General features: G+C 46.5%; 2 protein-coding genes and 1 pseudogene across 3 annotated transcripts; 1 reads left to right on the top strand and 2 right to left on the bottom strand.

Moving 5' to 3' along the window:
• Positions 1-118: 118 nt before the first annotated feature.
• On the top strand, positions 119-789 carry LOC115483769 (annotated as a pseudogene).
• Positions 790-1453: 664 nt separating this feature from the next.
• Positions 1454-3034, bottom strand: LOC115483771 (EF-hand domain-containing family member B-like). The gene is given in 4 exon segments (XM_030226013.1): positions 1454-2085; positions 2153-2329; positions 2401-2542; positions 2545-3034. Coding segments are annotated over 4 exon segments (1233 nt in total). The 5' UTR covers positions 2921-3034; the 3' UTR covers positions 1454-1547.
• A 219-nt stretch (positions 3035-3253) lies between these two features.
• LOC111592764 (protein O-mannosyltransferase 1) lies at positions 3254-7071 on the bottom strand. Of its 2 annotated transcripts, XM_030226012.1 has the most exons (5): positions 6424-7071; positions 5700-6369; positions 5074-5636; positions 4177-4953; positions 3254-4112 (listed from the first exon to the last, which is right to left on the bottom strand). In XM_030226012.1, the coding sequence occupies exons 2-5, from the start codon at positions 6359-6361 to the stop codon at positions 3391-3393; spliced, it is 2724 nt and encodes a 907-aa protein (XP_030081872.1). In that variant the 5' UTR covers positions 6362-6369; positions 6424-7071; the 3' UTR covers positions 3254-3390. The 2 variants fall into 2 exon arrangements, with proteins under 2 accessions (XP_030081872.1, XP_023160933.2); XM_023305165.2 differs by having other exon boundaries at positions 5700-7071.
• Between the last annotated feature and the right edge of the window lie 2676 nt (positions 7072-9747).

Genomic DNA, 9747 nt, shown 5'->3' with positions numbered 1-9747 from the left:
AGCCATGCAGCTCGCTTGGTTAACATTTCCGGCTTTAGCACTCGCAGTGCTGCTCAAGTTCAGGCTGGTCCCTTGAATGCCACTCCGGATTCCATTATAACCATGGCTATCCGCTGCTGTAGGGCAAGCACCATATATTGTAGGTCTGCTGTTAAGGGAGGGTAACATGGGAAGATGGTGCGGTGGCTCCATCATAGATCACAACTGGGTGCTGACTGCAGCCCATTGCACGGATCACATTGATTCGGTGAGCATCTACTATGGGGCTACGAAACGCACGCAGGCGCTTTTCCATTTGGAGGTGGGCGTCGAAGATGTGGTACAACATCCCGATTGGCCGGACAGCATTGGCAATGATATTGCACTCATACGCACGCCTCATGTGGATTTCTGGTCGCTGGTCAATAAGGTGGAGCTGCCTAGCTTCAAGCAGCTGAAAGAGAGTTTTGAGAACTCTCGGGTTATCACATGTGGCTGGGGCAGCACCTATGACGCCAGCGCCCTGCCCGACTGGCTGCAGTGCATTGACTTGAATGTGATTAGCAATGCTGAGTGCTCGCGCAGCTATGGCAAACTCCCTAACAGCGTTTGTGTGTAGGCACACCTGAGGGCAGATCCATTTGTGATGGCGATTCCGGCGGTCCCCTGGTCACGTCTGAAGAGCCCAAGCTGATAGGCATCACATCATTCAGTGATGCTAGCAGCTGTGTCTCATCAGCGCCCGCCGGTTTTACCCGTGTGACCCATCACTTGCAATGGATACGTCAAATCTCTGGCATTTCATATTAGTCGCAAAAATTTGTAAAACCATTAAATAATCGATTAACAATGTATAACACTACAAAATATCGATGTAGGGTGCTCAGTAAAGTCAGCCGTATCGATATTTGCATATTGAATGTATGGAAACTAGTATATCGTTTGTCGACCAAGCAGTGCAATTGCAATTTTATTCCAAACATACATTAATAATCCGATTAGTTTCGGACATTGCTATAGAATGATTTGAATTTTTGTAAATGCTAAAAACCCAAATAATTTGATGGAATGTTTCCGAAATGAATAGCTGATGGCAACGAATCCTTGAATCATGTAATAATTTACGTATTTATCGATAGGTAAACCAAGAATTCATCGCATAGTTATACAATATCGTTGCATTGAGAAACAGTCTAGTTTTTTTGATTTACGACAAAGCAGTATAACTGAGCTTGCTCTCAATTCATTTAAATTTGAATTGTTGCGCTGACTACATTGAATTTAATGGGCATTTAACATTTGCGCCTCCAATGCATTGGTTGTCTGGCTAGCTGGTTCGATATTGTCCATGACATCACGGAACTGAACCACTGAGGCCAACCCATTCTGTTCCTTGTGAGTGTTCATAAGCTGCTGCCAAATCGTTCGAAGACCGATTCGCTGACATGTCCTTAAAAATTTTCATAAGTGCTCCTTGGGACGCAAAGACTGAAAGTCGCTGGGCAGCAGGCCATAGAGCGTCGCTATATCCGGTGTCAGCAAATCCTTGACATGTGTATTCTCCTCATCTATCTTTTGGAGCACTTCTTTCGCCCAGGTGTCACCTCCACCGGCTGCTTGCTAAGATCGGCGCAGAGCAGCCGATAGGTAGTATCCTTGTCGTAGACAGTTGCCGGCATGGTTGATATGTTACCCGTTGTGGGCAAGGGATGCTGTATGTTAAGCAACTGACAGAAGGTATCGTAGTTGACACGCTCGTTGGGGCAATTCTCGTCGAGGATCAACTTGAAGTGCGAGAGAGTGGTGCGCATCTTATAGATGTCTATATACAGATGCATCTGGTGCATCACCTCAAAGATCTTTTTCAACGGCAGATAACGCGTATGCTCCTTATCACTGTGCTCCAGCGCCGAGATCAGATCGAACATTTGGAAGTCTGCGCGCAACTGCAGCTTGTGACGCCACATGTTGAGGTGACCCAAAGCGTCTATTAGGTGTTTATTGCTCTGGCATGGTGATATATCCTCGATGAGCATCTTGCAATCACAGACTGGCGGCTCAGACGGCCTGCCAAAGGTCATACCCGGGTCATACGTATAGGGGTATCTGCAGGAGTCGGTGAGTCGAAGAGTTGAGCCAGAGAGATAGAAGAAGAATTGAGATATTGACTTACTTCTTTTTCTTTTTACCAAGGCGCGGATAGGTGCGATCTATAAAGTCCATTTGCTCCTTGCTGATGATGATCACATGCCCCGCGCACTGCTGCATGCAACGTTTCACCATCTTGCCAGTAATGTCGCTGTTGTATTCAACTCCATAGGTGGCCTGCCTGTTGAAGGGCTGGTTGTACCTACGTGGTGAGAAGATATGAGATCTATGATTCACAAAAAGACAGAGAGAGAGGGAGAATCTGGGTTGAACCTGCGATTGATTTGCTCTGCGGGAAAATAGTGATTATGACTGATCACGTATTTATCGTGAAATTTGCCGTATTCACGATTCACTTGCTCCGCCGGCTTTGGCGGAAGTACGGTGTCGTAGAGTCGCCCTCTCGACCTGGTCTCGCGCCAAATGTGGTGCTCAAGTTGGTGATATGATCGGGCTTGGAGCCAGTCGGCTTCGCCTCGCCGAGCTTGGCCTGTTTGAGGTACATATCCTCGGAGAATTTCTCCTTGAACACCATGAAACGCGACTTGGACGTCTCGATGGCCATCAGCTCCGGCACACTGATGCCCGGCAGGCGCGGCGACTCGGCATACAACAAGCCAGCACTCTTGAATTTCTTGTGCTTGCAATCGATGCGCATCATATGCTCGGCCAGCTCCTCGCTGTGCGATATTTTCATGCATATGCCCGTCGTATTCGTTTTGTCTACAGACGAGGTCAAGCCAGCTGCACGGATATCCGCATTGCGGTCCTTAAAGCGTCCCGTGTTGGCCATTTCTACTTTTACGGGCAAATCTATGTAAGTTAATAATGTAAGTTTCACTAGGGTTTGGCTTAGCGTTTGGATGCCTTGAAGTCGAAATATTGATTGTTAATGCTAGGCTAGGCGCTTGCTTGACAACAGCTGATGACTGGAAGATATCCTTTAGTTTGACAGAACTTTGCATAGGGAAAAGCTCTAGGCAAAGCTCGTGTACTCGCATGAGTTGCCTGAATTATGAGACTTGCATAGAAGAGCGTTATTTACGCCTCTTCCTTACAGATAACATAAATGTTCGAAAACATGTGTCATATACATTGACATTTAAATAAATAAATAATTGTTTATTAGCTGAATAAGAACGGGATATTTTTAACTTATGCTTGGCTTGGCTCCAGCCAAACTATTTTGAGTAGCTTCAAGTATTGCGGTTTATTGTACAGGGTACAGTAGAGTCTAGGAAGAGGGATGAGTAAGAGCGTGCCTCAGTGCAGCGCGTAATTCTTTTGCAGTATGAAGTCCCAGGTGTCCTTCCAGCGCAAGTCGATAATTTCCTGGGCAGACATCTTCTTCGAGCCGTAGCTCAATGGCAAGAACTTGACAAAGGTCGCTGCGACCGCGACAAGCCAGAGGAGTAGCATTAGACGGTAGAGGCGCAGCAAGTGAAGGCCACGTCCGCTGCAATGGCGTCGCAGTAAGTAGTCCAGATGATCCAGCACAAAGCAGAGCAGCAGCAGCTTAAAGCCAAATGCAGGCAAATAGTTGTGCAGGAAGAGCGTGCGATCCATGAAGAAGTATGGCAAATAGTGCATCAGATAGCCCACAAAGAAGGTATCCCCAGCGCTGAGGAAGCGTCGCCACTCGCTGGTCGAGACGTCGAAGCACAAGCGACGACGACGCAGGGCATAGAAGATGAGGAGTGTGGCATAGATGATTAGGCCGGCGCTGGCCAGATACCAGATGAGCACATTGCCCAGCAAATAGATTTGAGCGCTGGAGTTGTCGTCCAGCCAGTAGGCGATGCCCTTGTCCAGCAGCGGCCACTCGTGCGGCTGGGAGCTGTACATGTGGCTCTGCAGCTGCTTGGCGTGCCACAGCATCTTTGTCTGCAGCTCCAGCAGCTTGGACCAAAAGGAGAGCCGAGTGCGCTTCGTGGGAATCATCTCTGCAGAGAGCAGTTGACGCTCGCGCTCACGCTGATCCTGAGCTGCAAAGGGGGTCAATATTATGATCTGGTATATCTTACAAGCTGTGTCTAGTCTTAGGCTTACTCTTGGTGTAGCGATGCTCCTCCACATTCCAGATGGCATCCTGATGCAGTTGCTCGCGATCGGCCACCACCTCGTGCTGGTTGTAGCCCCAGCTGGGCAGCTGTCGTCCGCTGAAGCGCAGCGCAGCGCCTGTGCTCTCGTGTATGAGTCGTATTTCCGACTTGATCGCATGCCAGTTGTCGCCTTCGGTCTGTCTGTTGAGGATCTCCACGCGCCACAGCAGCTCGCCCGCCATCTTGATCTCGTAGTCGATGTAGCAGCTAACCTCCTGGCATTGGGGCGTCATTGGGGCAGCAACGTCATGGGAGTTGAGAGCACGGCTAGTGATGCCATGCACCAGCTGGATGACATCACCATGTTTTATGGCATCTGGCTGCTCGGCCACTACGAGATCGTCACGCTCCGGCCGCTTGACAATCCACCAGTTGTTCACATCCTTAAAGGAGTAGCATGTCACCTGCTGCTGGTGCGAAGAGCCACGCTTATCCTTGTACCTAACAGGATACACAGCCGCATGCGAGTGCAGCCAGCAGGTGCGTCCATGCGTGTGCCTCAGCGTAATCTGTGATCCATGCACCACTTCCAGCGGCTGACCACGTGTGATCGAGGCTAACCCGCCATCGAGCGACGCCTGAAAGGCACTCGTCATGATCGTGTCGTGTGGCCCGGCTCGATGAAGCGTTCTCAAATGGACGTAGAAGACGCCCAGGTAAACGGCCAAAGGAATGCCCACGAACAGTAGCAGTCTGCCCACGGCGTGCATGCACAGTTGTTTATCTGTGGAAGTAGACAAGGTTGAGCTTAGAAGAATCTCTTATTTCTTATTTCAATGAAATATGGAGGAAAGTAAACAGCTTGCCTGAAAGACATTTCTCTCTCTTTCTCTCTCTCACTCACTTGTCAGAGTAGCATCGTAGAGCAGTTTCCAGAGGTGACGACATATCAAATAGCCAGCAAGTGCTATAGCCAGAAAGCCAACATATTTGATGCAGCCAGCGCAGGCTAGAAACAGCGCAGCTGCCGCTCCGCTGCTCAGCCACTTAAGGCTGCCGAGCGAGCAGCGCTGGAAGCGCAGCAGGCAGGCAATGCCCACAGTGGTGGCCAGCAGCAGCATGGATTCCATCAGAATGAAACGCGACTGCGTGAGCAACGCATTATCCAGTACGACGAGGAGGCCGCCAAGCGCTGCCGACCAGCGACGCAGCCGCGCTTCCAGCAGCAGATTGTAAACTGCCGGCGCCAGCAGACTTCCACTGAGAGCGGGCAGAAAGCGTAGCCAGAAGACGGGCACATTTGGCCCATAGGCAGACCCGATTCGTGTAAACGTGTAGTTGCCATCGTAGCCAGCGAAGCTGACTAGACCTGCTATTAGCTGCTTGCCCAGTGGCGGATGCTGATCGAAGAAGAAGATGTTGCGCATGTAAAGCGAAATGTACTTGCCGTAGTGCAGCTCATCGAAACTGAGAATTTAATAATCTGATAATAAGCTAATTTAAAGAGATATCTTAATATTTATTACTTACACAACATGTGCTGGTGTTGCCAGCTTGTAGAAGCGCGTGACGAATGCTAGCACAAACAGACCCCAGCTGATGAGATCGATGTGCAGACTAACGGTTAATTTCGCTCTCCCAACTCTGCTTGCGCTGACTGAGCTTTGTTTGTGGGGACTTACAGTGTTGGATGAGTCGCCGACGTCACACGAACACGACCGAGAACTGGAACGAGAACGGGAATGGGAACGAGAGCGCGATTGTTTTGATGTAGAGGTAGGTGTAGGCGATGATGTTGTTCTTGTCGACGTCGGCTTGGATGTCTCGGAAGTTAGAAAAGATTGCCGGCTCTCTGAGCGTCGACTGCGCTCAACGCTGCCGCGCAGTGGTGAATTCAGATGGCAGTTGATGTCGCGGCAACAGTTGAGCATGGCTGAGACTGCGGTGGTGGGCAGCATACCATTACAGCACAATGGTGAAGGTGAATTGCAGTTGACTGGCGCTGCCGCTGCCGCCGCCGTTGCTGCTGTTGCGACTGAGGTTGCTGAACGGCTGCGAAAGTGAAGTCTTTCGTTTTGCTCGTTGTTGGCGCTTTCGAAGAGGTTTTCCGCAACATTAGGTGTCTGTTGTTGTTGCTGTTGCTTTGACTTGGAGCGCGTTGTTTTGCGTCGCTGTACACTGTGACTGGACATGATGTAAACTGCAATTGTTGCAGCGTGAGAATTTTGTTTTGGGTTTTCTTTGTTTAATTTACCTATTCCCTCGCACTTTCACTTTTTAAATACTTTACGTACATATATATGTATGTAAATCGAATAATGCGCACAGTTCCTAATTTTTAGTTGCCACGTCTGCCAAGTAAACTTGTTGGTCGACGCTTTTGCACTATGCCACTTGTTGTTGTTGTTCGCGTTGTTCTGTTCCCTTTGTTGACTTTGATTCTCTCTGTTCACAAATAACATGCACAAGCGCCCAGCAGCCTCGAAGAAAGTTTACAACACACACACAAACAAGCGCGCGCACGCACGCAGCAGCAGCCGCAAGAGAAGAGATAACTATAAATATATTTCTGCTGTGTACGTGAGTCGGTGACGATGAGCCACACGCATATTTTAAGTTGTCTTTATTCTGCTCTTTACTTTGCTCTTCTTATTCGGCCACACTCCGCAACCTGCCGACTTGCTCGCTTAAGATCTCGACGCGCACTGACTTCGGCGGCCAAGGTGTCTGCGCAGCCGTAGTGGCTTGCTGCTCGCGCTGCTGACTGCGCAGCCAACGCAGGAATGCGACCCGTTTGCTGTTTGTGTTTTGACTGCGCCTGTTGCCCACTTTGATTCTTAACCCATTTCTACTTCACAGCCACTCTCTATCGCGCTCGGTCGCTCTCTTTTCCAGTCGTGCACTGCAATGGTCAGTAAAGCAACAAACGTAAACAACTGTTACTTTATGACAGCTTTTTTTTGGCATAGCGGATTTCAAGGTGGCGCGCGACAAACGTTTAGTAAGCCGCAAGAAAAATATTTTTTAAGTCTAGTACTTGTTTACGCTTAGCTTAAGTGTTTGTAAATTCTTTGTACATAAAGCTGTATATATGTGGGTTCTTCCAGATGCTCACAAATTGTACTTGATAACACTTAAGTGACAACACATTTAACAGCTGATAGTTGTTGAGGTTGACTTGATTATAGATAGATTTATATCAGAAATTGTTGAAATTTTCCTTTGTCAAACTTTTTCTGTTTTTCGAATATATATTTAAAACACCCAAGTCTTAATGGCCAAAATCTTATTAAAGCATACATGTCATCTAATTTTCTATTTAATAAATCCCATTTCATTGATATTAAAAATATATTTCTTTGTTCTATTATGACTTAAACATGTGTAACTCTATAAAAACTTCCAAAATTTATATGCAATTATTCTGAGTTTTATTTTATATTTTATTGCGGTTTCCGCTAATTTAATCATTTTCTTTGAAATTTTTCTATTCATCATCATGTTTTATTACACATTATACAAATTTGTTAAATATAATTAGTAATATATTTCCTATATATCTAATTGCATTTTCATAAAATAAACTTAGCTCCAATTTCGAAAAAGTTGAGTCAAACAGTGAGACACCCTAATGCAAATATATGTAGTACTTGGCGCTCCTGGATGTGCTATGATTTTAAATAGCAAAACTGAGCTACACAAATAAACACACACACACAGATAGACAGAGAGAGATAGTAAGAGAGAGTATTTTCTGTAACGACCATACGTAACGTAACGTAACGTAACGTAACTCAAACCTTTGTCTATTGGCTTTATGGAGACTTTGTCGGGTGTTGATGTTTCGGTCTCTGGGGGAGGCGACGTTCGTGCGTAAGCGAGACAGCTAGAAAGAGATAGCAGTATAGAATAGAAGTTGGGCTGGAATGGGGCACTGGGGCCATTTAGGCGTTGACTATGGTCCCCATTTCAGGTCTGGTGGTGCTGCTAACGACGATTGCGATGCTGGGCGTGGGTGTCTGGATGGCATAGCTGCAGCACGGAGTGCAACGCGACTGCCAACTGGAGTTGGGGGTGTGGAAATGGGGTCTGCCGGGTCCTTGCACCCGGCCGGCAAAACAACAACACGGCCCAAAAGGAGGCAACGAGTCGAGTTTGCTGCTGCTGTTGCTGCTGCTGTTGGTGGATTGGTTGCCAGCCTCTGTCTGTCTGTGTGTGTGTGTGGTGCCCCAGCCTCGCGACAGGACCCGCACAAGTGCAAGGATATTGTCGCCACCAAACGCCTGGCACATGCAACACCAACGCTGCAACATCCTCCGCCATAGCTGAGCCTCATTTCGAGAGGCGCACGATGGATGGGGCAGCCACTGGTCTGGATTTGGTTTTGGGGTCCTGGGCCCTGCCGTGTGCCACTTTGGGCAATGTTCGTGGCCGTGGCCGTGGCCTCGACTCGTGCGCTCGTTTCACTCCCAGCCAAGGCCAAGCCTGCTAAAGGACGACGACGTCGCCGTCGCCGTCGCCGTTGCCAACGACGATGCCAAACGGCGATAATGTGGCACAATGACATTGACATTGAACTAGGTCGAGGACGTTTCGTACCCTTCAGCCAACGTTTTTGGTTAATGGTGTCCGTGTCCGTGTCCGTGTCCGTGTCCGTAGCCGTATCCGTGTCCGTGTCCTTTTGGCCTGCCTCCCACTACCTCAACTCTTAAACACTGCCTGCTTAACTGTGTCTTCCGTGTCTGATTATGGCCTCTGTGCAGCATTCCGATTATGCCACATGCTGCGTCTGCTTATTGTATTGCAAGCCATTTGTTGCTGCCACAAAACTTATTAATGCACTTAGCATTTCATTTACTCTTGCACAGGCCCTCAAGGTCCTTGAATCTGAGTAAATAACTAAATGGAACCCTCAAAAAGTTTGCTTAAGCTAATTAAAATTGTTTTATATATGAAATTTGCTAAAGCACATAAGCAGTAAAATTATATAATTAACTTTAAATATTAGTTTAAATAAAGTTCGCTCTCAGCGTGAGTTTGTGGAAAAAGTGTAGCATACTTATTTGCGAGCGATTTGGCCCGCCTTTGTTAAATTTTCATTGCATACGTTCAGGGGCACTGAAAAATTTCTGTGCAGAAAATGTTTTTATTCTAATTAAATTTTGTTTGTTAAAGTTTACGTAGTGTAACGAATCGTATTTGAGACAATTATTAACTTAAAAATGAATTAACTACAGCTTAATATATTAAGTAAGATAAATATAAGGGAAAAATATTGAGATGTAAGAAACTTGAGTTGAAATATATATTTAAATAGATTTGATTATTGAGACTTATATGCGTAAATAATAAAATATACATAATTATATGGATGCTTTATAAACTGAGGTTAGAAAATATATATATATTTTTATAGACATATTTATGTGCTAATACAATTAGTCTACTTTTTGCCTATTGCAAAATTTAAATTTAAATTTATTATTTCAACTTGAGGATAAATTCGTAATTTTAACTAAAATTTCTATTGTTTGGTTTTTAGTGAAAAAAATAAACGGAAAGTATTATTTTCAAATAA

The sequence above is a fragment of the Drosophila hydei genome, unplaced genomic scaffold (assembly GCF_003285905.1).
Source record: "Drosophila hydei strain 15085-1641.00,03,60 unplaced genomic scaffold, DhydRS2 tig00000023-arrow-arrow-pilon, whole genome shotgun sequence".
In the NCBI taxonomy this organism is placed as follows: domain Eukaryota; kingdom Metazoa; phylum Arthropoda; class Insecta; order Diptera; family Drosophilidae; genus Drosophila; species Drosophila hydei.
The sequence above is the reverse complement of the archived record's forward strand: the minus strand, read 5'-3'. Positions and strand labels throughout refer to the sequence as shown.

What these genes read in the sequence shown, in the direction of transcription:
- LOC111592764 (XM_023305165.2), bottom strand. Translation starts at nt 6,361, where the DNA reads ATGTCCAGTCACAGTGTACAGCGACGCAAAACAACGCGCTCCAAGTCA. An exon ending in GCAACACCAGCACATGTTGT is followed by an intron (nt 5,637 to 5,699) that starts GTAAGTAATAAA and finishes TTAAATTCTCAG; the next exon opens with TTTCGATGAGCTGCACTACG. An exon ending in GGAGCATCGCTACACCAAGA is followed by an intron (nt 4,113 to 4,176) that starts GTAAGCCTAAGA and finishes CCCCCTTTGCAG; the next exon opens with CTCAGGATCAGCGTGAGCGC.